The following is a 24,772-nucleotide window of genomic DNA, read 5'->3' on the forward strand; positions in this document are numbered from 1 at the left end:
GCTGACGTGTCGTGGGCGTGTCGTGGGCGTGTCGTGGGCGTGTCGTGGACGTGTCGTGGACGTGTGTCGTGGGCGTGTCGTGGACGTGTCGTGGACATGTCAAGTGACGGGCGGGCGGGCGGGGGGGGGGGGGGGGCAAGGGAGGAGGCGAGGTACCAGGGAGGCGGCGGAGGCGGGGGAGGAGGAGGTGGGGAGGAGGCAAGGGAGGGGGCGGGGGAGGGGGCAAGCGGAGGCAAGGGAGGAGGAGGAGGGCCGGGCAGGTGGTGGGGCACCGAGGATGACGGAGGGAGGGAGGGCGGGAAGGGAGGGAGGGAGGGAGGTGGGATGCTCAAGGCCTCGCCTTGCGCGTCAGCTGCACGCGCAGGAAAAAGTCGCGCCCGAGCTCCTGCGAGATATGGGGAGATATGGGGAGATGTGGGGAGATGTGGGGAGGTGTGGGGAGACGCGGGGAGCATGCAGGGACGTCGGTGGGGAAGGGTGGGGTGGGCTGGGTGGTCTCGCCCCCCCCCCCCCCCCCATCACGCCAAGACGGTGCGCCAGGGAGGTGCGGTCTTCTGCATCTATGTGCGAGCTCCTCCATGAGGAAGGGCTGGAGCTCCGTGTTTGGGCCGTCGCAGACCATCTCGTACTCCGGGCAGTGCCGCACCGCCCCCGTCTCCGCCTCGAGCAAGCTCCACCCCGACACTCCCACAGTCGCCGGGTGGAGAGCCGCAGAGACGGCCTCCGCGAGGAGCTCGCCGCTCGGGTCGTCGCTGCCGCGGACGATCCGCCAGGCGGAGCCGGTGTAGAAGAGGTGGAGCTCGGGCACGTCGCGTCGCACGTACCGCGGGTGCGCGACCAGGTCCGCGTCCACCTGCGAGACGCCGAGCAAGGAGCTGCCTCAGTTTGGCGGGAAGCGACACACCCCGGCGTGGAGTGGGTTGGCGGCGCTCACCCGGAGCCACTCGCCGTTGAGCAGGCTGCCGGCCGGTGCGCCGCGAGAGAGGAGCCGGCCGTACCTGCCCAAGGCCGATGGTGCAGCTCAGAGGCGGCCCAGTTTCAGAAACGAAAACTGGCGGCGCGGACACGTCCCGATTCCGTCTGCCGAGGGTTTGGGCCGAGGCAAGTGGAGCGGGTCGTTGGAGCAATCTAGCAGCGTGTAGTTATCTGAATAGCGGCCTGCTGGTCGAGGCAGCGGCGCCGAGCTCCATCACACAATGGGGCGCGTGTTTGCTGGGGCTTGCGAGACTCCCTTGCTCCAGTCCTAAGAAGTTCGTAAGTGCCCGAGGTTTAGCGAGAGCTCGTGTGAATTCTTGAAACTCAAGCCTGTGTGAAGGGCGCGGACTGGCGTGGACCGGCACACACACCGGCTCACCACCGGAGCCGCCTAAGCGACTCCGTTAAGAACGGCAATGCACTCCGCACCATGCACAATGCCGCTCTCCCTCCCCGCACGCCAGCTCGTTCACCGTCTGTCTGCCACGCCACAGCGGTGTGGAGGACGACTGACAAACGCTGCATTTGCAGGCCGTGCCAATTCTTGGTTGTCCATGTGACCTCGTCCAGGTGCTGAGCATGTATGTGAAAGTTTGTTGCTCAGCTGTGGTTCGCCGCCTCCCTCAGGGTGCTGCGGACCTCCTTTCCAAAGCCTCCGAAGCTCTCGAAGTCGAACAAACAGAAAGAAACGAGGCGTTTTGTAGCCTGGCGTTTGTGCCCCGTTTGTGCCGCGTCCCGTGCCCCCGAGTAGGAGGGTTCCAAGCGAACCAGTTTATTAGACCAGTTTAGACCACTGCTAAACACGAACCAGATTAGTCCTGTTTACGATAAACTGGGTCTAAACCTGGTATGGCTAATGGGGTTCCTCCCCCCCTCGCCCCCGCGTAGCGCGCACCTCCCTCCCCCCCGCCTAGCTCCCCTGCTCTGAGAGAGACGCGGCTCTCAGCGGCACGCGCAAGCGTCAGCGGCCTTGCTTCTTCTCGCGCTGGTCGAGGTTGTGCATGGCAATCTTGAGGGTCCACGCGGCCGCGTCGAGGACTCTTCCGACAGCTTCGCCGTGTCGAAGATCTGCTTGCAGAAGCCGCAGCGCGTCCCCTCATCTTTCGCGCGGTACGTCGGGAGCGAGGCCAGGAACATCGCCTGCAAGCATCTGGTGAGGGGCAGTGAGTACCACTGCTCAACCCAACACCACTTCTACTAGCACCTTTGCGGCCGTTGAAATCAACGCGCTTCCGCTTCTTGCCAGGCGCAGGCGCCGCCAGCTGGTCTGTCGCCGCGCCCGACGTCGCGCCCTAACACCGACCGTGCGCCTGATCGGCGAGGCTGTTGTTGCGCGCCGGTGCAAGTGTGACAGGTGTGCTGTCCGGCCCGAGGCAGAGGATGGCGGCTGCACGCTGCCGCTTCCGCAGCCACAGCGCGGCCGCGGCGGCGGAGCTAGCTAGGGGCGCCCTAAACCGGGTCTAAACCTGGTATGGCTAATGGGGTCCCCCACCCAGGCCGAGCCCTGTTTAGACCCAGTTTATCGTAAACAGGACTAATCTGGTTCGTGTTCAGCCGTGGTCTAAACTGGGTCTAAACATGGTCTAAACTGGTTCGCTTGCTTGATACCCTCATCCGAGTTCGTTTTAATCATAAACGAGGCTGCATGTTTTTTCGTTCCCTTTTCTGCGGCTTCCGCCAATCAAACAAAACAACTACTCGAGGCGAGCTGTGCCGAGTTATCCATCCACCGCATCCAAACCGAAAAAACGGCAGAACATGCATGTATGGAAGTGGCCTTTGCTGGACGTGGCCTTTGCGCGGTCGATCAGAGCGACGCTCCTGCTCGCGGGCGCCGCACACGCCTCCTTTCTCGGCGCGCCCGTGCTCGGACAGTCCTCGCTCTCGGACGGTCCTACAGTATCGCTCGGACGGAGTCCGGAAGAATGGGCGCCCGCGCGTCTCCCAACCATCCAGCCGTCGCCGTTCCCATCGACGAGGTGTGGAGCAGCGAGGCCTCAAATGAGCATTGTCGAGATTCGCGAATACACCCTGCGGCCGGAGGTGCTGCCACGATACGAGAGGTGGACCAGGGAGCTGGTCGTTCCGTGGCTGCGGAGCAACTTTGACGTGGTCGGCTTCTACGTGGAGTGTGGCATCGAACCGGAGGTGCCCGGATCAGCCAGCCCACCGCCTGACGGCCAGCCGCCCCCGAGCGCGTGCCTGATGATTCGGTGGCCGAGCAAGGAGGCGCGGGACACGGAGTTTCGAGGGAAGCTGGCGACGCCAGAATGGAGGGACATCTGGGCGAAGCACCCCTGTCCGGACGCGTACCTCGAGAAGAGAGTGAGGTTTATGAAGGTGGCCGATTGATCCGTCTTGGGACCTGCAACAGAGACGCTGGGACATACGCATGTATTTGACGAGCTGCATTTTGCGGTCGCCGCCTCAGACACGCCGCGGACGCGCCAACCAATCATACTCGAGGAAATCCCGTGTGTATGACCTCAATGCTAAAAAAAACCAGGAGAAAGAAATTCGCGGGGCGGCGGCCCGCGAGCCCCCGAGGTCGCCAGATAGGTCGCCCCCTTAGCTTGTGAAGTGTTGCCTGTACGAGATGCCCGTCCGTGCGATGGACGCGTTGTCCGTTCGTGAGCTTGTATGAGGACGTGTGTCCGATCTGGAGCTTACTGGGAGAAAAGAGTCTAATTGTACGCACAAGCTATGAAAGACACGGAGCGGGTGAGTGGGAGGCGGAGCGGGGGTGCGTGGGCAGAGCGGGTGAGCAAGAGGGGGGAGGGGGGGGGGTAGGAGGGCGGGGGCGGGAGGCGCGCGGGGGAGGGGGGGGGGGGGGGGCATAAAATTCGGGTTGGGGACGCGCTCTGGGGGCGGGCTTTGGTGGGCGGGTGTGGTGAGTACGCCAGCGGCACCGCTGCGCACTCTCAGGGTCGCAGCCGCCTATCTATCTCGTGAGGGGCGGCGTGGGTCGGGGCCGGTGCGAGAGAGTCGAGGAGGGCGGCGCGCGCGCGTGGTAAAGTCGGTTTATATTTCATCACTGGTATAAAAGAGACCCAAAACGGCACGCGCGCGCGCGCTCGCATCACTCAACACTCACACAGAAAATCAAAGATGCGGGCAGCCTCGCGCGTTCGGGTTTCTTCGATCAAAAGAGGGAAGCGAATCTCTGCACGGCTCATACGAAGGGGGGGTATACACGAGGTTCTCGAGCCGCCGCCTTTCCTCGTAAAATTCTTTTTTGTCAGGGCCTCAAAGAGTCTACCGCCGTGCAGTGCTTGCACGCCCTCCGCATGCTCGACGCAACCAGCCCGACGCTCGAGCGGCAGGAGGTCTGCGGGCTGCGGACATCTGGCATCTCTCGAGACTCGAGTGTCGAGAGCTTGACCTCCCCTTTTTTGACCTTCTGTACCGAATAGCTAATTGTACAATCTTCTGTACACCGCGTCTGTACACCTTCTGCACATTGTGGACATCTCTGGACGCTCCACAAAAAACCCTATTTGGTGCCAGGCCACGACTAAGCGCGAGGGTGGCGAAAGGCCGCCGTCGCGCGGTGCTAAGAGCGCGCTCTGACTAAGAGGCCTGGCGTGTAGCCCTCAGGCCGCCTCGCCGCTCCCCGGCTAGAAGGGGTCCCCGGTGCAGGTTGACGCAGCTGCGTAGCTCTCAGGGTGGCTTGTGATGAAGACCTCGCCGTTGGCGCAGTCGCCCTCGAGCTGGCTGTGGCGGAGAGGCAAGAGGACAGAGGTCAGGTCTCAACGCACAAGGTTGTGAGGCAACGGGGCAGGGCGGAGAGGCAACAGGACAGATCAAGACTCAACGCACAAGTTGTGTGTGGCAAGAGGGCAGGGCAGGTGCGCGGACCCGAGGAGGAAGGGGCAGGCTTCTTCAATCGAGGTCACCGGGGCCCCCTGCGCCGCGACAAATTCGACGATGAAGGCGTTGATATTCTCCTGCGCGCAACGCAAGGTGCACACTCAGCGCGCTTTTGACGAGCGCCGAGAGGCCGACGCAGCCCGACACCCTCCCTGGAGAGAGCAAAGACTAGAGCCGCTACACGCTGACTTGGCTGGAGCATCCCGACACGCCGACGATCGTGCTGGCGCATTCGCAGCCACAGTAGTCCTGCACGCAAACGTGGGGCTCCGGCGCGAAGAGCATCTTGCGGCGCTCACCCACGAGCATCGCGTCGTCCTTGAAGAAAGTGAGCGCGAGGATGATTGCGGACAGCATGAATCGTCTCGAGACTGTGAGCGAGACGCAGCGGGTGAGTGGGAGGCGGAGCGGGGGTGCGTGGCGGTCGCGGGGGCGTAGACCCAGATGGGGTACGGCGAAGAACAGGGGTATTCCCGCCGCCTTTGGTTAAAATTCGCGAGGTGTTTTTCTTTCCCCGTGCTTCCCGAAGATGTTTATTTTACCTCCCCCTCTAATCCCACTCTCGTAAGACAAGTCATGTCACCCTCTACCAGGGGCCCCTCCACTCGCCTGCACCTGCTCGAACCCGGAGCACGGTGCAGCGTTGCATGCAGCCTCCGACGGCACAGCTCATGACGGCCGCGACTTCGGTGGAGCCCACATCACCATCTTTAGCCGCCGATTGAGCGACGCTTGCAGAGGCTTGCAGCCACCAGCCGCAAAGCTGAGAGCTGCTAGTCGCAGCCTTTTGCGCCGCTGCGTCCTGGGCCTCCAGACGGCCGAAGATCGGCGTTCGCCGTTCGGGCGGGATGGAACTTGTCGGAAATGGAGCAAACTTGGCGCGGCTCGCCGCTCGCGGTACCTGATGAGCCGGGATAGGGCAAAATCTGGGGTGAATACGAGGGACAGAGGTCGCAAGTTGGTCGCGCAAGTTTTGCGCGGCGTGGCGCTGCCCTGGAACCCAGCCCCTGCTCGGCCACGGCGAGCGAGGGCTCAACAACTCAACACGCCGACCCGCCGCTCCCGTCGAAGAGATGCGGGGGGCGCCCAGTAGGGCGCCGGCACGGGCCACACTGTGGCAAGCTGTGATGAGCGTGGTTTGGCTTGTGCAGCCCATACGGACGTGGTATATACACATATGCGGCCACGTGTCGGGCGGTTCGGGGCAAAAATTCCGGATTTTTCCACGGCGTAACAATCGTTGCTGTAGTGGCGCCAATGGCCGCCTCCCGTCGCGCCATTGGCACCCTAGCCAGCAGTAGCACCGGAGGCAACACCACCAAGCCCACAAGTCACAAGAGTGACGGAGCACTTGGAGCACTTGGAGTGCAGTTATCAGCCTCACATCCAGGGCCGGGGAGCTAAGAAGCGCACCCAGCGGGCCGGATGATCGGGATCGGGTTACGGGCTAGAGAGCCCTAGCCCCGGGGGTGCGCGTTCGCAGGGCCATAACGACGGAGATGCTTGCCACGAGCACCGTGACGCCCGACCCTGTGAGCACCGTGGGCGTATACGGCTGCATACGGTGAGATGATGCACAGCATGGCCAGACGAGGGATGCAAGGCTCGCCAGCTGTATGTTAGTGAGGTATATGGATGTGATCAACATGCATGTGTGCGTCACAGGTACGCGCAGCAGCGCATGTAGCCGCTGAGATCGAAGACAGCGCAAACAGGTCTTTTAGCCCCCCGCTACCCGGTTGCACTCGTGCGACGTAGCGGGGGGCCACAACTACGTTTACGAAAACATAAGTAGTCCCGCGAGGTGTGAATTTGGCCGCCCCAGTAGCCCCCTTTCCAGCCGGATAAGCTTTTCGTGGCAAACCCAAAGTTGCGCTGCGCGCGAAGCCGCTTTTGAAGCGCGAAACGAATCTCGTCCTACCTCCCACCGGCCCCACCGGCTTTTCGTCGCCCATGCTGGAAGCGTGGGTTATGGGGCTGGGTGGGTCCTCTGTCGCGCTGTCGGTCGCGCAGTCGGTCGCGGCCGAGGAAAGCAGCGTGCTGCTGTACATCGCCACCTGCGTCAACGCAGTGGCGCTCGTGCTGGTCGGCGTTCTGCTGGAGCGCGCACGCTCGCGCAGGGCCGACACTCCACGCCGGCCGCTCGAGCAGCCATGCTCCGAGCCGGCGCCGACGCGCTGCTCGCGCTCGGAGCCGTGCGCACCACCCGCCCCGGCACCACCCGCCCCCCCGGCGCGCACCGTGCGCACCAGAATCCAGTTCCCGGAGTGGCCGATCGGTCTCGCGCCGAATAGCTGCCTCATCCAGATGGTGCTTGGCATCCCCGTCCCCGCGGGGCCTAGCCCCGCAGTCATGGCTACATTCAGGGCTGCGAACGAGCTCCTTGACCTGCCGCCGCTACACCCGCCATTGGTTAACGCCTGCGACCAGATCTTGACGGCGCTACACAGGCTCCTGACGGAGGCGGACGGCATCCGCGCGGCACTTGAGCTGGACGAGCAGCTGCCGCTCCTACGTCTGATCGAAGAAGCTGAAGAGATGCTGGAGTTGGAGCCGCTCGAGGGCAGCCTTCAGTCACGGCTTGGTGCCATCCGAGACCTGCTGGCCAACGCCCCGTACTCCCGCTCAGCTCTCGCTGCAGCAGCCTGAGGGTCCGCGTAGCGCGTTATGCTTATGTTCTTTTTGTTAAATTTCTTCTTGAACAGGATTACTCTCGTGTTGTTTGTGCGCCCCCCGCCCGGCGTTGTCGGTTGATAGCTGGGTTAGCGGGGGGCCCCGCCGGAGGCTGGTTACTGATTGCGCCACGCACCCGATGAATGACCGTGCTGGTCCAACTGCGTGCACAGGAATGGTATCAGCGCGTCTCCGCCATAACTGGACATGGCAATGAAGCAGCTGAGACGTGATAACACCGGTGCTGGGCCAAGGAGGTGCCGCCCACCGCCGATTGTTACGACTGTCGTCGAAGGCGAGCGGCGGTCGCCGGGCAGCAGCTCGTGGCGATCGTCGATCCGCGAGCTGCCAAGCTTGTCACAGGCCGGCACTGGATCGAGGACGATGGCGCCGCGCGGCTGGAGGCAACGGAGAAAGGCATTGTGGAGCGGCGAGGCGATTGTTACGAATTTCGAGGCGCGGAAAAATCCGATCGCTGGAAAAATCAAGATTCGTGAGTAGGTAGGTAGGTAGAAAGGTGAAGAACAGCCAGGCTCGGACTGGACACCAACGCGGTATGGGTGGACGCTGGACAGATGATGACGACACGCACGAGCGACACACAGACACAAACAAGCTCACAAGACACACAGCCAGCGGGCTGCCACACACCCTGAGTCGGCGTACACATAACTCAAGGCCATATCCTCCCTGTCGCCCCCCCCAGCACTCCACGGTGCCAAGAGTACAAACAAGGGCACAACAAACAACAGACGACAGGAAGTGATATGCGAGGCTAGAGCGGGCTTGCTCTACCTCCAGCAATCTCTCCGGCCGGCGAGGCACGGACGAGACCGTGTGTGGGGTCTAAGTGAGGTGTCTATGGACGCCCTCCTCAGAGGCTAGCCGCCTGCGGCTAGCCCTAATCTCGCACTCACGGACAGTGACAATCAAATGGGTGAGTGTTTGCGAGCAGAGGCGCGTGGGCTAAATCTAGGCCGCACGTCGTGGCACTATGACGAAGTAGACGTGCGGCCGCAGCGCGCCCGCCGCAGGCTCGGCGGTGCGCGCGTGTTAGCGACAAAGTTGCGGGTGGAGCCATGCCCGACTTTTCGAAGGTGAGGCCTCTGCGACGAGTATTCGTGAGAGCTTTCAGTATTTCACACCGTGGCTGTGCGTGTACTGGTCCTCTTCGATGGCTGCATTGCGCGCAGCACGCGCAGCACGGCTCGTTGCAAGCGGCCACTCCCCCCGCGAGGCGCCTCTCGACGCGCCGGCGACGATGTCGAGGCTCGCGCGAGGTGTGGGCCGCGCGACCGAGCTCGTCATGCGGCGCGGCGCCGGCTCTCGAGTTGAGACGGCTTGCGGCCAGTCGATGCTCGATTTCACCTGCGGCATTGGCGTCACAAACACCGGCCATTGCCACCCGCGCGTCGTCGAGGCGGCGCAGGCGCAGTGCGGGAAGCTGATTCACGGTCAGGTCAACATCGGCTGGCACGAGGTGGGCCGTCCCTGGAGCGCACTGCGATTTCCGCCTCCGCCTTGACCACCCGTCAGCACTCCGTGACGCTCCTTTCTGTCCGTTGACCCACCTCCAGCCGATGCTCGAGCTGATCGACGAGCTGGCGCCCGCTATGCCGCACGCGAGCCTCGACTCCTTCTTCTTCACGACGACCGGCGCGGAGGCGGTGGAGAACGCAGTCAAGCTGGCCAAGCACGCGACGGGGCGGCCAAACGTCGTCGTCTTCCAGGGCGGCTACCACGGCCGGACGCACCTCACGATGGGAATGACCTCCTCGTCCAACGTCTACAGCAGGGGCTTCGGCCCCTTCCCGCCGGTGTGTGCCTCAACGTAGACATCGCTGCGGGGCGCGGGGCGGCAGGACAGGACAGTACCCGCCGGGGCGCACACGGCAAAACAACGGCCAGCCGTAGAGGCCGACACCCACCCGCATGACACCCACCCGCATCACCCTCGTGGCATTCACAACAACGATCCTTCGGTGACGCTGCTGAGGGTGCGATGCCGCAGGGGCTGCTCGTCGCCCCCTTCCCGTACGAGCTTCACGGCAGCGAGATTAGCCGAGATTAGCCACGGGGGGCCGAGAGGAGCCGAGGGGAGCCGAGAGGAGCCGAGCTGCACGGCAGCGAGATGAGCCGAGATGCGCCGAGGTGCGCCGATTCATCGAGACGGGCCGAGATAGGCGTTGGCGTGGACTACTGCCTCGAGCAGCTCGAGCTGCTGCTGCGGCAGCGGGCGGCGCCCTCCGAGGCGGCCGCGCCGGCAGTAGTCAAGCTATCGACACCACCCGACTGCGCGGCCCGCGCGGACACCCGAAACCTCAAGAGACGAGCCGCCGGCGGCGGCCCCACTCGGAGAGGGGGGGGGGGGGGCGAGAGCGAGGGATTCCTCTTCGGGGGGCGGCGCCTTCTTCTAGGCGCCCTTGACCCAACATAGAGGGCGTTGTGGGCCTAGCTTTTGGTATAATATAGGGAGGGAGGTCGAAGACGCCGGCCTGCGACGGTGTATCATTCACTTTATGCCACCGTTGCATATCCCTGCTGTCAGGTCGCCTGCCTCGTGCTCGAGCCTGTCCTCGGCGAGGGAGGGTACGTCCCCGCGCCGCCCCGCTTTGTCGCGGGCCTGAGGGCGGTGTGCGACGCGCACGGCATCCTGCCCTAGAGGCGGGAAGATCTCCCTCGCGCCCTGGAAGCGGAGTGCGCGTATTCTTGTAGTCCACCCAGCGCTCGAGCTCTGAAGACGCTGCGCGATGCCGCCTTCCCGCCCCGAGGGTGGCGTACCCAGCACGTAGGCATCCTGCTCGTTCTCGACGAGGTTCAGACCGGGTTCGGGCGGACCGGCCGAGACTAGTCGAGACTCGCCGAGATCTTCGCCGAGAGGAGCCGAGAGGAGCCGAGAGGAGCCGAGAGGAGCCGAGAGGAGCCGAGAGGAGCCGAGAGGAGCCGAGAGGAGCCGAGAGGAGCCGAGAGTAGCCGAGATCGCCCCGAGAGTAGCCGAGATCCGGATTCGGGGCAAGCTCTTCCCAAGGACGCGTTTAGGACATGTCCTGCGGCGTGTCTGGCAGGCAAGCTCTTTGCGAGCGAGCGCTTCCTGCCCGAGGCGACGCCGGACGTCCTCGTGATGGCCAAGGGCGCTCGCCTTGACCCGCCGCGGCCGCTCGCGCGCCGTGCGTCAGCGGCGGCTTCACGGCTCCGCCCCCTGTGAACAGGCCTCGCCCACTGGGGCCTCCCTGGCCTGTGGACGGCGTCTCTTCACAGCCCGGAGGCTGTGACCACCAGGCCTCGCCTCCGGCTTCCCGCTCGCGGCCCTCGCCGCCAGCAGCTCGCTCACCGACGCGCAGCCGCCCGGCAGCATGGGCGGGACCTACGCGGGCAACGCCGTGTCGTGCGCGGCGGCTGTGGCGACGCAGCGAGTGATCCGCGAGGAGGGGCCCGTCGGTCCAGATGCGGAAGATCTCCCCCAGATCTCCCCAGATCTCCCCCAGATCTCCCCAGATCTGCCCCAGATCTGCCCCAGATCTCCCCAGATCTCCCCAGACCTCCCCCAGATCTCCCCAGATCTCCCCCAGATCTGCCCCAGATCTCCCCAGATCTCCCCCACGATCTCCCCGCGCCGTCCAACTCGGAGGAGGTGTGAGGGAGATCTGGGGAGATCTGGGGGGGGGTTCCAACTCGGGGGTAGACGCGCGCTCGGCTGCACTCGACAGCTTGCTTGGGTACTCGCTGTGCCGTGCTCGTACTCGCGCGTGTCTCGGCTACGTAGGCTCGTCGAGAATGCCGCGGCGCAGGCGCCACTCGCCAGCCTAGAAGGGGAAGCCGTGTTCATGACCCCAACCCCTTACGCACTCTTCACACAGGGGCTCTCACAGCAGTCCCGTGAAGGTTCACGGGGCCGACTACAGTACAGCGGGGAGGAGTGTTCATGAACCCCAATCCGCGCCTCGAGGGGACACGCACTCCGCTGCATCCGGCCGAGTTGAGCGGTATTCACGGTGTTCGTACCCCTCGGATTCACGCGCTGCTCTGGCTCTGCCTACGCGGCTCAATGCCGTATTCCTCCCGCCCACGTCTTCTCTTCCACCCGGTGGCGCGATGGGCTCCCTCCTGTCAGCGCGCTGTCAGCCCTCCGTAGCATCCGGTGCAAAGGAAAGAGTGGGCTGGTAGTCCTCGCAGGATGCCGGTGTACTCATACCTTATACCGTCTGGGCTCCCCAACATGGGCCCTCAGTCTGCCCGGCGTGTACAGCGCGCCTCTTCACACCGGCCGGCGTGAACAGGGCGCGCGCCTGCGGGCGGCGCTCGGCGAAGTTGCGGCGCGGCGCGGTGAGGGGGTGGTGCGCGACGTGCGGGGCCACGGGTGCATGCTGGGCCTCGAGCTGGCGGCGTCGCAGCCGGCGGGTACTGCCAAGAGGGTCGCGCAGGTGTACTCGCGGCCACTTGATCTGCCACACGCTCCTCTCTCTCTCTCTCTCTCTCTCTCTCTCTCGCTCGCTCGCTCGCTCGCTCGCTCGCTCGCTCGCTCGCTCTCTCTCTCTCTCTCTCTCTCTCTCTCTCTCTCTCTCTCTCTCTCTCTCTCTCTCTCTCTCTGCTCTCTCTCTCTCTCTGCTCTCTCTCTCTGCTCTCTCTCTCTCTCTCTGCTCTCTCTCTCTCTCTCTCTCTCTCTCTCTCTCTCTCTCTCTCTCTCTCTCTCTCTCTCTCTCTCTCTCCCCCCCCCCCTCCCTCTCTCGGTGTAGGAGTTTCTATTCACGGCCAACACGGCGGGGAGCCGCTCCCCACTGCCCACCTCTCTCCCCCGAGGCGTGCGCTGCGCGCGGGCTGCTGCTGCTCAACTGCTCGGTGTACGAGACTTTGCGCTTCATCCCGCCGCTGACCGTCGCACCGGCCGAGGTGGACGAGGCGTGCGAGGTCTTCGACGCGGCGCTGGCGGAGGTGGTGGCTTGAATCGCCAGTGAGAGCACGACGAGAGAGGTGCACGTTCCTTCGTGGAGGAGAGCTGCCGAAAGCATAGGAGATAGGCGTAGAGAGACACACTGCACTGCTGGCCGTCCATGCGGTTGCTTCCCCCAGGATTAGTCTTCTCTGCTTGCGGGAACACCCTCGGGCGGCCGGGTGGGGCTGCGGCTGGAGCTAGCATGGCTCGATAGAGCCGAGACCCCGTGTTGAGGCGGCGCTCCTGTGGGCGGCTTTGGTGGTTGTGCCCCCCGGGACGCGGCCACCCCTGTCTCCGGTAGAGAGGAGACTTGCGGAGATGGGACATCCGCAATAACTCTGAATGATTAGTGATTGCGCAACCGGCGCAACTGATATGTGGCGACAATTGGTGGCACTTTGTCGGCACTGGTGAAACGACACTGTGTGTCGCTGGTCCAACTCTCCGCTCTGAGCGCCTTGTGGCGCGCTGTTTTGTGAGGTGGGAGGAGAGGAGAGGACAAGTGGAGATGGCTCCACGGCGTGTACGACAATGAAGGAGCAGTAACCAACTACACCCTGGGGCAGAGCGACGCCAAGGGCGCCTTCCTACTGCGGTGCCGGTTCAGCGGGGACAAGCAGACAGGCACTCTCCTCTGGAACCATTTTCAAAACGTGATTCCCATCGAGGAGCGTGCGTGTCTGCAAGTCTCCCCGCTGAACTGGCAGCGCGGCGCGAAGGCGCCCTTGGCGTGCTCTGCCCCAAGATGTAGTTGATCACCCCTCGGCTTGGTCGTACGCCGTAGCCCAAGCCAGAAAAGGCGCGTGGCCCTTTAAGGTAAGGTAAGGTAAACGTCTCCACACACACAAAGTGGTGGGGCAAGGGGGGGCGATCTCCACGCCCGGGACACGGGCAGATGAGCAACCTGCACCCCACTCCCTCCCTCCCAGACACAGGACCCACACACAACCCCCACAGCGTGTGGACGACTGCGTGTTCAGAAACACCAAGCAGCGAGGCGAGGGTGAAGGGGTAAGGGGCTGTGTGGGGCAGAATCTTCATCCGGCTTATCTGTGACTACTCCATCTAGCCTGGGGGGTCGCAGGAGGGGGGGGCAGAAGGTAAGATATGGGTGAGGCCAGCTACAGGTCGGACACCCTCCCGTCGTCGGAATACTCCTCGGAGCGGTCGGCGTCCTCGTCGTCGTCCTCGGTCTGCATCGCCTCGCCAGCCGTGAACCTGAACACGGCGTCGGCCGGCGCCGAGGCGCCGGCGGCCGTCATCAGGTGCATGGCCCTTTACGTGCTGAGCATCGAGTATGCGAGCAAGGGCAGCTCTCCGCCCACCTAGAGCGCGCGAAGCGGGAGGTGCGTGAGGAAGAGCAGGTCCAGTGGTCCTGGTACGACTGCTGCCACGGCTGGGCCCCCTCGACCACGGCCTCAGCCTCTCCCCGCGGTCGGCGCCGGGACGGCGGGCGCGTCAAAGTCTTCACCGAGAAAGATGTCCGAGTGCGAGATCCTCCCCATGGCCAATCTTCCCCATGCTGCGAACCCCTCTTCGCCACCTCCATCCAGAGCGGTCAAAAGCCGCGACCAGAATGCCCCATTGTAAAGCACATTGAGAACGAAAGTCGGGCGCGAGCGGCGAGCGAGCGGCAAGTGTGATGTGAGCAGCAGAGGAGCTGCTCTCCAGGCTTCTGGCGCAAAGAGCTGCATGCCCCACCGAAGGCGCTGTCGAGGTTCGCTGAGCGCGACGAAATCGGGGGACACCGTCACCGACGAGCGCGTTCGAGTATTCACTCCGGACAAAGACGGGCACACAGCGGACGGTGCGGGGCGTGTGCCCGTCATAGCGGCGAGGCGCGGGACCATCTGTGGCGAGGTGGGTCGCGTCCCCCGATTTTGTTCAACCCAGCATCCACACCCTTTACTGATTGTACATTGCACGTGTGTTGTGTGGGGCTCTTGATGACGTCTTTCCTGGTATCTCTCATGACACGGCATGGCGCTCTCACCTCTATGTTACAACTTCAACAAGAAACCGACAGCGGCCCTAGCTTCGTGGCGGCAGCGCAGTCCCTTACTTCCCCGCGAGCCTGGCGGCCAGCGCGGACAGGTCGGCCTCGAGTGAGACGAGGTGCCCGGGCCGCGCCTCGTGCTGGCGGGTGCGCCGCAGCAGCAACATCTCGTCCCTCGCCCGGAGCGCCGTCGTCGCGTGGTTGAGCATGCCCGCCAGCTGCCCCCGCTCAGCGCCGATGCGCGAGATGTGGCCTGAGAGCGCCTGCACAGTCGACTCGTACCTCGCCGCCGCTTCGACGCCGCCGCCCGCCGCGCTCAGCGCCGCCTGCTGCCTCTGGATCTGCTTGCAAAGGGTCGAGACTTTCGCCGCGCCCTCGCGCTCCGCGGCGGCGGCTCGCTCCTCGGCCGCCTGCAGAGACTCTCGCAGGCGCGCCACCTCCGCGGCGCTGGGCCGATCGCCAGCGGCGGCTGCTGCTGCGTCCGCGCGCCGCCGCTCGGCGCCCCACATGCGCTCCACCGCCCGGAGCTCGTCGGCGACCAGCCGCAAAGAGAGCTCCTCGTGGCGGCCTCGCGTCCCCGCCTCGTCGCGCAGGACGCAACGCAGCCGCGCGCACTCCGCATCGAGGCCCTCGTTGCGCTCCCGTAGCGCCGCCGCCTGCTCCGCCGCGCCCTTTGAGACGGCGAGCGACTGCTGCACGACCCGCTCGAGGAGCTGCTGCTCCGACGTCGCCTCGGGCCGTCCTGCGACGGGCCCCGCAGCTGTGGCCGCCACGGCGGCGGCGGCGGCCGCCGCCGCCTCGAGCTGCGACAGCCGCGCGCCCTTGGCCTCGAGCTCGCCCCGCAACGCCTCGGCCTGCGAGGCGGCCGCCTCGAGAGTCGACAGCCGCGCGCCCTTGGCTTCGAGCTCGCCCCGCAGCGCCTCGACCTGCGAGGCGGCCGCCTCGAGAGTCGACAGCCGCGCGCCCTTGGCCTCGAGCTCGCCCCGCAACGCCTCGGCCTGCGAAGCGGCCGCCTCGAGAGTCGACAGCCGCGCGCCCTTGGCCTCGAGCTCGCCCCGCAGCGCCTCGACCTGCGAGGCGGCCGCCTCGAGCATCGAGCTCGAGCGCAGCCCCACCTCCTCAAGCCGTGCCTGCAGACCCGCGGCGCGAGAGCGGGCCTCCTCGCCGCGCGCCTCTTCTGCGGCAGCCGTGCGGCGCGCATCGGCGAGGTCGCGCTGCGCCTCGGCGAGGTCGCCCTGCAGGGAGCGGAGGCGGCTGCGCGCCTCGTCCGCCCCCCTCTCCGCGGCGGCGCGCCGCACGCCGGCGTCGCTCGCCGCGCCCAGGAGCCGGGTGCTCTCCTGCGTCACCTCCGAGAGATGAGCAGCCTGAGCCGCCAGCCTCGCCTCCGCCTGTTCGGCTCGCGCTCGGCACGCCGCCGCCGTCTCGCCGGCTGAGCCGAGCTCCGCCTTTGCTCGGTCGAGGCGCCTCTCCAGGTCCGCAGCCAAGGCGCGCTGCCGCTCCAGCTCCGCCTGCATCGCCCCGCCCTCAGCCACCGCCGCGGCAAGCTGCGCGTCGCGCCTCCGCACCTCCTCGGCCAGCGAATCGCGCCTCCTCACCTCCTCCGCCAGCGCGGCCCTTGCCTCGGCGAGCGCCGCCTCCGCCGCCCGCGCCACCTGCGCCGCCTCTCCCGCTCGCGCCGCCTCTCCCGCCCGCGCCGCCTCCGCCGCCCGCGCCGCCTCCGCCGCTCGCTCCGCCTCTGCGGCTCGCGCCGCCTCCGCCGCCCGCGCCTCCGCCTCGCCCTCGCCCGCCTTTGCCGAGCGGGCCGCGCCCTCCTCCTCGGACCGGCGCAGCGCGGCGAGCTCCGCCCGCAGCGCGCTCAGCTCGGCCCCCTCTCTGCGGTCCGCAGCGAGCGCTGCTCGCTCGTCCGCCTGCGTGGCCGCGGCACGCGCAGTCGCCGCCTCGGCCTCGGCCGAGAGCGTCGCCGCCGAGGCGGCCTGCAGCTGTCGGGAGGCGGCCTGCAGCCGGTCGCGGAGCGCCTCCGCCTCCTCGCGCTGCCGTTCGCCACACTCGCGCTCCGCCTGCAGCTCCGCTCGCAAGGCCGCGCGCTCCGCCTCCGCGTCGCAAGCCTCGGCTGGCGCGGCGCCGCCTCTGCGCAGCTCGCGCAGCTCGTCGTCCCGCTCTGCCACGAGCGAGCGCAGCACCTCGACCGACTTCGCCGCCCCCGCCCCCGCCGCCGCTCCGGCGGCGGCCGCCGCAGCCTCGGCCGCCTCGGCCGCCTCGGCAGCCGCCTGCGCCCTCCGCGCGGCGCCCTGCAAGTGCGCGATCTCCGCCCGCGCGCCCGAGAGCTCCGCCTCGAGCCGCGCGCACGCCTTCGACGTCCTCGTGCAAGCCGCCGCGGCCGCCGCCTCGGACTGCACCGCGCCGTCGGCGCACGCGAGCGCCGCCTGCACCTCGGCGGCTGCGGCGGAGTGTTGGGCTCGCAGCGCCTCCGCCTCCCGCTCCGAGTCTGCCAGCGCCGAGGAGAGCAGCCTCGCCTCCCCGCTACGCCTCTCGCGTTGCTGCTCGTGCTCCCAGCGCGCTTCGTCGAGCTCCGAGCGCGCGGCGTCGAGGTCGGCCGCCTGGCGAAGCAGGCGCTCCTCGGTCGCCCGCGCCTCGGCGCGCGCCTGCTCGTCCCGCAAGACGCGCGACGCCTCCGCGGCGTTGAGCTGCTCCCGCAGCGCCGCCGCCTGCTCCGCCGCCTGCGCCGCGGCCTGCTCCGCCGCCTCGCGCGCCTCCTCCTGCGACCGCATCCTGTCGCGCGCGTACGCAGCCTCGCGCCGCGCGTTGTCCAGCTCCCGCCGCGCCACCCCCGCCTCCAGCGCGAGCGCTTCCCGCGCCTCGGCCTCCTCCCGCAACCGCGCGGCCGTCTGTGACGAATCGCGACTGAGCGACTCGTGCAGCGCCTGCTGCGTGGCGAGCTGCAGCTGCACACTCTCCAGCTGCGTGCGCAACACGGCCATCCCCGCCGTGTTGTCCTGCGCGGCCGCGGACGCCTCCAGCCGCGCCTGCGCGGGCGGAGGGCGGAGCGGGAAGTGAGGGGCGGCGCACAGTGAACACATGTATCGCGGGCTCGAAACGGAGGCGGGAGAGGCGGTCGCGCCTCGACGGCCGAGCCGAGCTGCGAGCGGAGCTCCTCCTCCGCCGCCGCGCGCGCCGCGACCTCGCGCCGCAAGCTCGCAAGCTCCTCCGGCGCCGTGGAAGCTGCTCCTCCGGTGCCCCGCTCCGCCTCGGAGGCGACGGCACGGCCCTCGTCGCCGCCAAGCCGACGGCGCAGCGCCTCCGCCTCGGACCGCAGGGCGGCGAGCTCCGCGGCCTCCGCCCTGGACAGTCCTGCGGGAGGCTGGCGGTGCGCAGCTGCGGCGGCGTCGGCTGGCCCCGGCGTCCACCCCGCCGCCTCGGCGGCTCGCGCCACGGCCCAGACGCCGCCGACGGGCGCCGCAGCCGCCGAGCCAGGAGCCACGCGCGTGGGCGGCGTCGGGGCGGCGGCGGCCGGAGGAGAGGCGGCCGCGCCGTCGAGCATGCGGAGTGCGGGCAGGCGCTCGCGGCACTCTGCGCGGTAGGACCTCTCTGGCAGCAGGTTGCCGCGCAGCCGCAGCTCGCGCAGCTGGACGAGGTTCCAGAGCGGCGCGAGAGCGTCGAGCGAGCCGATACAGTTGCACTCGAGGTCGAGCGAGCGGAGCCGCGCGAGGCCAGACAGCGGCGTGATGGACGTGAGCCGGTTGGAGCGCAGGTAGAGCACCGTCAGCCCGGAGAGCGGCTGCAGGTCCAGCACAGTTTTGAGCCGGTTGTAGCTCATGTTGAGGAGCTCGAGAGAGACGAGCGCCCGCAGCGGCCTGGCGGACTCGAGGCCGCAGCGGCTGAGGTCGAGGCACGTGAGGGACACGGGCAGTCGCTGGAGCGTCTTGAGGCTGACGGATTTGTTGGAGAGGTCCTGCACGGTGCGCCACTCGTCGTCCGAAGAGGAGGGCCGTGCGTTCTCGCGGCCACGTGCTCGCTGGGCCATGCGGCAGGCTGTGGGTCGGAGCCTGTGGTCGCCCAACGCCCAACGCCCCTGGGTTCCGGCTCCTACCCAGATAGGGGGTCTGTGCCCACTGAGTCGCGCCAAAACGCCCTGCCTACCTACCTATTGCGGGCGCCGACCGCCAGGCTCCGTGCCCCACCTACCTACCTATTCCCAGGCCGCGCAGCGACGCGAAAAAATATCCGTTAGCCCTCTGTGAATAGGCTCCCAGCGCCCGCCGCGCCGGCTTGTACCGCGGGCGCCGCCGCCGCACCCGTCTCGGCTGGCGTCCCGGCCGCAGGCGACTCGTCTGGCATGGCCCCGTTTCGCGGCTAAACGCCGGGGCGCCGTCTCCCGCGCGAGCGAAGCGGTTTTTTTACCCCCACCCCCCGACCCCCCCACACCACCGCCACCTACCTACCTATTGCGGGGCCCTCTGGGGCGGTCAAAACCGGACCTACCTACCTATTGCATAGGGTCCAACGGGTGCCGACAGACCCCCTATCTGGGTAGGAGCCGGAACCCTGGGTTTGGACGCTCCGCAACCCACCTTGAGCACTTGAGCACTGGATAGGGTCGGTTCCGCATGGTACGGGACCCCTCGATGTCGATCGTCTCGCCCACCCTCACTGGTGTGTTCAACCCACCTCGAGACCATACCCCCCCGCCTGCTGACAGACCCAGCCTCCCGCGGAGACCGGGGATGGGCGGTCAGGACCATACCCCCCCACCCTTTGGGCCGCGAGGGTACCATACCCCGGAAAAAGTTGGAACCCTGGGGAAGAGAGGACTGGCGCAAAAAGAATTTTACGGTGAGCGGTCACTCTCACTAGGCACGGGAAGACTGGCGGCGCGCACGCGCCACGCGGCGCACCTTGTGACGGTGCCCTGGCAAAATCGTCCCGATTTCGATGCGCGATTTAGCTAAGTCCCAGAGCCGTTTACGCATGAGCGGGCCCCCTCACCAGCCTAGGGCTCGCGCTTCTGGCCCGAGGTGTCGCCGCTGCCTCCCGCGCCCTCCGGCGCCTGCTGCTACTGCCGGTCGGCCGGTCGGGTCCGCGCGACGGCTCCATCCTCGAGACGTAGCGGTCGCTGAGCGCTTTCTCGACCGCTACGTCTTCCAGTGCACCCACCCACCGCGACCCTCGAACCTGCGCTGCGCGGCGCAGTTGCTGCCGAGCGAGACGCCCCCGCCCGCGCAGGGGCGGCATCACCAGACGCTACCGCATGGCCGAGCAGCGAGCAGTTTGTGCCGCAGTGCCCGTCCGGGCCCTCTTGCAGCTGCCTCTATTGGGCGTAAACCGCGGATATAAGGGTCTATACGGAGGTGGGTGGCCTCTTAGAGGTATGGGAGCCGCTGGCACCGCGCTGGGCGCCGCGGATGCACGTACGAACGAACATTATGAAATCGGGACGATTTTGACCCAAAAATCACAAGGTGGCAGCCGGCACGGGCACAACACAAGTATCAAGTTGAGCAAAATGCAAAAAGAATTTTCAACGCCCAGTGCTGTGCCAAAAAAAGAATGCTGGATTCATGAAACTTATTACACTCAAGGAGCAATCGCAAGAGGAGGCGACACACAGCATGGGTGGGGAATCAAAGCGCCCAAGACATCATCATCGTCCACACATCGAGAGCGGAGTGCGACCCAAGAGGCTCGGCTCGGCGCGCGTCCGGTGGCTGAGTCGAGCGACACCACCGCCACCACCGCCGACCCGGCCAGCTGGTTTTGCGTTCCCGACCGCATCCGCGGGAAGGGGACCTCCCACCTTGCCCGCTGCTCCCCTCGCCCTCCTCTCCCCGGCGCATGCCACCATGCCAGCACGCACACGCACACTCAGATGTCGTCGTAGTAGAACTTCTTCTCGACACGGACGATGCGCGGCTCGGCAGCCGGCGGCAGCTCTCCCTCGGCATCGACCATCATCTTGACGAGGGCGACGGCGGCAGCGGTCTGCTGCGTGAAGGCCTTGACGTCGAGCGGGCACACGCAGCCCGGCCGCTCGTCGGGCGCCACCTGGAGGGGGGGGGGGGGGGGGAGGCGGGCGCCTGTGAACACACCCCAAGGCGCAGCCGTACAGGCGGGTTTGAACCTCCGGGAAGGGGTCAAAGTCGGTCTTGTCAAAGGCTTGCTGGCAGACGTCCGAGACCGCGTTGAAGGCGAGCGAGATTGCGAGGTGCTTGAACTTGCGCAGGCTGTCGTACGTCACCTGCGCAGAGCCGGGCGGAGGGGAGGGGGGCAGGCGGTGACGCGCCGCTCCTGCGCGGCTGGCAGGTGGGTGGAGGGCCAGGGTGGACGGCCAGGCGCCTTGTCGCCCTTGAGGGTCTCCATCACCTCGGAGTACACGTCCTGCAGGTCCTCCAGGTACACCTGCCGGGCGCTGCCCGCGCTCAGCAGGGCGGGCTCTCGGCCGCTTCCTTTCCAGCCGCGCGCGCCTCCAGGAACAGGAAGCGCGTCTTGAGCGACATCTCTGACAGTAGAGTCGGGTTGAGCATCGTCATCTCAAAGAGCTCCTCGTCGCCCTGCGGAGCGGGGCGCGGCGCCGTCGGAGGCCCTCCGGTGTGCGCGCGACCTTGGCGGGCGGCCGGGCACCGTAGGCACGCCGTCCGCCGCGAGCTGGACCTTGCGCACCGGCCTCGTGGGCCACTCTCCGCCCATAAAGGTGGCGATCTCGTGCGCGAGCGCCTTTGGGTCCTTGGACTTCCAGTTCTCGTCGGCCTTTGGCGGGCGAGGGGCGGCGGCGGTGAGGGCGGCGGCGGTGTGGCAAGTGGCGGCGGCAACGAGGCAGCGCTGTGGCTAGGGCAGCACTGCGGCGAGTGTGGTGGTGGCGAGGGGAGAGACGGCGAGGGACGAGAGGGCGTAGCGGCAGGCGGAGCAGAGAGGGCCTCGGGCCCAAGGTCCTCCTCCTTCTTGACGCGACCCATAGCGGAACCGGCGAGTTCAGTGGGTGCGGCCGCTGCACCCCGCCCCTGGAGCTCGCTCAGGGGATCGGCAGAAGAATTTTACCACTCGGCAGAAGGAAAGAATTCAAGAGCGCCTGTACGCATGGCGTTCAAGCGGCAGCGGCACTTCTCTCGCGTCGGCTCCGCCGAGCGCTGCACAGAGACCATCTTCACTGACCACCAACGACAGGTGTGCGACTACGCGCTCGTTCGTCTACGCGGAGAAGAAGAAAAACGGCGAAGGAAGCGCCGTACTCGGTCTCCTTCACCGCCACGCAGAACGGCGACGTCATCGTCCAGCTGCACCCGCACTCGCAGCTCGAGCGCGCTGTGCGCCACGAGCGGCAGGCGCAGGCCACGGAGCCGCCTGCGAGCGCGAGCCCTGCGGCGCCGCCCGCCCCTGCCGCCGCGCCGCCAGCCGCGGAGCCGGCCAGCCCGCCGCGCCTGCGGGCCCGGCCGCCGCCGCGCGCGTGCCGCCGCCGCCCAGCGGCGGCGGAGTGCGCGGCTGCACCTTCACTGTCCCCGACCCGGGCAGGAAGCGCGGGCGGCAGCAGCGCGGCAAGGGCAGCACCAGCGCCGCGGCCGCGCCGATAATGGACCCCGTCTCGTCGACAAGAACGCGCTCTCGGCGCGCGGCGGCGGGCCCCCACTCCAGTCGCGCTCTCCCTCACCGGACTCGCCGCCCGCCAAGCGGGCTTCCTCCGCCGACTCGTCCGGCTACGACACCGATTTACCGGACGAGGTGCAGCAAGAGGCTGTACGCAAGGTCTGCGGCGCGCTCGGCATGAGGGAGCAGTTCGAGGCGGCGATGGCGGCGGGCGAGCTGCTCGAGATGCTCGAGAGCTTGCCGCGAGGGGTGGTCGAGGCCTCCGTTCGGCTGATGCGCGGTTACAACCGCACGGGCGAGTGGCCAGAGCCCATTCTCACCAGCCCTGCCCCGCAGCGCGGCCGCTCGCCAAGCCCCGTCGATGAGTGGTCAGATGGTTAGTGCCCGAGAGCGAGGGGTCCGGGGGAGCACAAACATAGGACGCCCAGCCTTGCCCTCGTGCCGCCGAGTGCATATCCTATGCGAGAGAGATCCCCTGTGCCCTGTGCCCAGCCCTCTCCGCGCGGCGATGCGCCCTCCCCCCTCGCTTTTGCAAAATCCTGCAAAGGTGGGGACGTGTCTGTCCTCGACCCAGCCCTAGCTTGGGATGTCCGTTGTATTTATTTTTACCCATCTCACAGTAGCAGAGGTGTCCGTTTTTATTCTCGGTGAGGTGCTGCGAAGCTGCGAGCTCGGCTGCAGCCAGAGACGAGAGAACGGCCTGCTTGGCACGCAGCTGCGTAATCGTCGGCCCGCGTGCGCGGCTCTTCACGGCTGTGCCGGCGAGTTGGCGTTCACGCGCTGAATCATCATCGTCATGGCCTCTCCGGCGCGCGACAAAGGTACATCCCCAGGACGCGCAGAGGCAGCTGCGAGCCAGCGGAGTGGACGGTAACACACCGCGCCATCGCGCCACCTGTGCTGTGTGTTACCGTCCACTCGGCGGGGTCGCAGCTGCCTCCCCGAGATGTACCTTTTTGCGCAAATGGTCAAATCAAGGTTTTGTACGCGAGCTGTGCCACAGTGAAATGGAACTAGCCTTTGGGCCCTGTGCTGGGCACCCTACGCTTTACCGTGGCTCGTCAGCACTCACTCACGGCAGTCAGAGTCACTCACGCGGCCCCTAGGATGCCGGTCTCCAGTGCTCCCATCCCTCGTTTTACTTTTCAGTTTGCAAAAAAGAAACGGCTCGTGATCATATCGCCGCTTCGTGGGGATCCTCACTGTGGGGCCGCTTCGGCTTGAGCAGCGTCGAAAAGCGGTTCATGACGTAGCGGAAGCCGTCGATGTTGGTCGCCGGCTGGTACCCAAAGTCCTTCTCGGGCGGGCGGGCCGTGCTGCCGGGGCGGAGGTGGCCTGAAAACTCGTGGGCGAGCCCGTCGACCATGCACCACTCGACGAACGCCCCGGCGGCGCAGCCCACGTACCGGCGGCAGTGGCTGGTTGCGCTCTCGTATGTCGGGGTGGTCGAAAGGGCGCACCCCGCCGCCACGGCCCAAGTTGCCATCGTCGGCCCGATGGTCGTGTTGCACACGCCGTCGGCAGCCCCGCAGATCTGCACCACCGAGACAGCACGCGAGGGCCGGCACTCTGTAAAGCCGCCTCCGAGCTCGATGCCGCCCTCGACCGGAGCGATGCCGCGGAATAGGTCCGCGGCATCGCAGCCGAGGCGGTTGGCCATCATCGCGCCGTTCGAGAAGCCCATCGCAAAGAGGTCGTCGTCTGCGCACATGGCCGACTTGAGCCAAGACGCGATGGCTCTCACGAACCCCACGTCGTCGACGCGGCGGTCCGGCGCCGTTCCGCAGCAGCCGCCCGCGTTCCAGCTGCACGGGTTGGACTGGTCGAGGAGCGTGCCGCCGCGGCAGGCCGCGTCGCTGGCGTTGGCCGGACAGCAGTGCGGCGAAGGCTTCTCAGCGGTGCCGAACGGCAAGGCAACGAGCCACTTGTAGCCGCGCTGCAGATACTCAAAGGAACCGGCGGCGGTCGGGTGTCGCTCGTCGTAGTGCTGGTCCTCATTGTAGCGCGCCGTCCCCGTAAGCAGCGAGTAGTAGTACGGGCTGGCAGAGTAGCCGTGCATGGAGATGAGAGCCGGCAGGCCGGCTCCCACATCCACGCCAGCAGGCACGTCGAGCAAAAAGCGGCGCTCGAGCCCGCCGGAGTTGAGGTCCACGAGGTGGGTGCCGGCGCCGAGCGCCGGCGTGCAGCGGCCGGCGGCGGCCAGCGAGAAGAAGAGGTGTGGGAGGAGGAAGAAAGGGACGAATGTTCCACTGGGCTCCATCGCTTGCTGTGCCGCCCTTCCTACAGCCCGACAGCGAGAAAAATTTCCTGCCGCGGACGTGGAGACCCTCGAAATCCCTCGTGTGCTGTGGCGGCCTGTTGGGGACTTGTTGTTGCGCTCTGTGTGCCGTCCAGCGTCCTTCATCCACCAGTCCTAAGCGCTAAGGCGTAGGGGGGGATATGGTGATTTTTGAATGAACGCCTCGCGCAAAACCACCGCTACCATGCCACAGAAGACCCTTGTGGGCTATCCAGAACACCTAAGATCATGCCCTAGCTCTAAAGTGGGCCCGAGATATGCCAGCTAAACCCCGGATTTTTTCCGGCAGGCTCCGCCGCACTGTGATGAGCGTCGGCAGGACCCTTTGAAATCATGAATGGCGGCGTCTGGAGAGGCCCCCGCGGCCGGGGGCGGTAAGTGGGTGATAGGAGGGTGATAAACGACCATAACACCGGCCACCGGACCCCTCCACTCCCCCAAACACAGTCCAAACCGG

The 24,772-nt window shown here is 66.7% G+C and overlaps 4 protein-coding genes across 4 annotated transcripts in view; 1 reads left to right on the plus strand and 3 right to left on the minus strand.

The window, feature by feature from the left end:
• EMIHUDRAFT_434036 (hypothetical protein) overlaps positions 1-1,233 on the minus strand; it is a gene marked incomplete at its 5' end in the record, with an annotated part of 2,925 nt that extends 1,692 nt beyond the window's left edge. Inside the window, 4 exons of the mRNA XM_005785495.1 lie at positions 340-382; positions 572-853; positions 935-998; positions 1,159-1,233. Coding sequence (XP_005785552.1) covers positions 340-382; positions 572-853; positions 935-998; positions 1,159-1,233 — 464 coding nt within the window. The remainder of the gene's footprint in view (positions 1-339; positions 383-571; positions 854-934; positions 999-1,158) is intronic.
• A 1,743-nt stretch (positions 1,234-2,976) lies between these two features.
• EMIHUDRAFT_98831 (hypothetical protein) lies at positions 2,977-3,327 on the plus strand (the record flags this gene model as incomplete). Its single annotated transcript, XM_005785496.1, has 1 exon — positions 2,977-3,327. One exon carries the CDS (start codon positions 2,977-2,979, stop codon positions 3,325-3,327), a length of 351 nt encoding a protein of 116 aa, XP_005785553.1.
• An 11,104-nt stretch (positions 3,328-14,431) lies between these two features.
• Positions 14,432-18,506, minus strand: EMIHUDRAFT_462609 (hypothetical protein). Its single transcript, XM_005785497.1, has 2 exons — positions 17,623-18,506; positions 14,432-17,467 (listed from the first exon to the last, which is right to left on the minus strand). Exons 1-2 carry the CDS (start codon positions 18,463-18,465, stop codon positions 14,507-14,509), a joined length of 3,804 nt encoding a protein of 1,267 aa, XP_005785554.1. The 5' UTR covers positions 18,466-18,506; the 3' UTR covers positions 14,432-14,506.
• Positions 18,507-19,988: 1,482 nt separating this feature from the next.
• On the minus strand, positions 19,989-24,276 carry EMIHUDRAFT_462610 (hypothetical protein; the record flags this gene model as incomplete). The annotated part of the gene is made up of 7 exons (XM_005785498.1): positions 19,989-20,483; positions 20,560-20,676; positions 20,775-20,837; positions 20,903-20,989; positions 21,060-21,185; positions 22,928-22,968; positions 23,220-24,276. The coding sequence occupies 7 exons, from the start codon at positions 24,274-24,276 to the stop codon at positions 20,304-20,306; spliced, it is 1,671 nt and encodes a 556-aa protein (XP_005785555.1). The 3' UTR covers positions 19,989-20,303.
• Between the last annotated feature and the right edge of the window lie 496 nt (positions 24,277-24,772).

This window comes from Emiliania huxleyi (genome assembly GCF_000372725.1).
Source record: "Emiliania huxleyi CCMP1516 chromosome Unknown EMIHUscaffold_16, whole genome shotgun sequence".
In the NCBI taxonomy this organism is placed as follows: domain Eukaryota; phylum Haptophyta; order Isochrysidales; family Noelaerhabdaceae; genus Emiliania; species Emiliania huxleyi.

Bases quoted from the DNA above. Each gene is read 5' to 3' on its own strand.
- EMIHUDRAFT_462609 (XM_005785497.1), bottom strand. From the start codon at position 18,465: ATGGCCCAGCGAGCACGTGGCCGCGAGAACGCACGGCCCTCCTCTTCG. The intron at 17,468-17,622 runs GTCGCGGCGCGC...CCGCCCGCGCAG, and splicing joins TTGCGAGCTTGCGGCGCGAG to GCGCGGCTGGAGGCGTCCGC.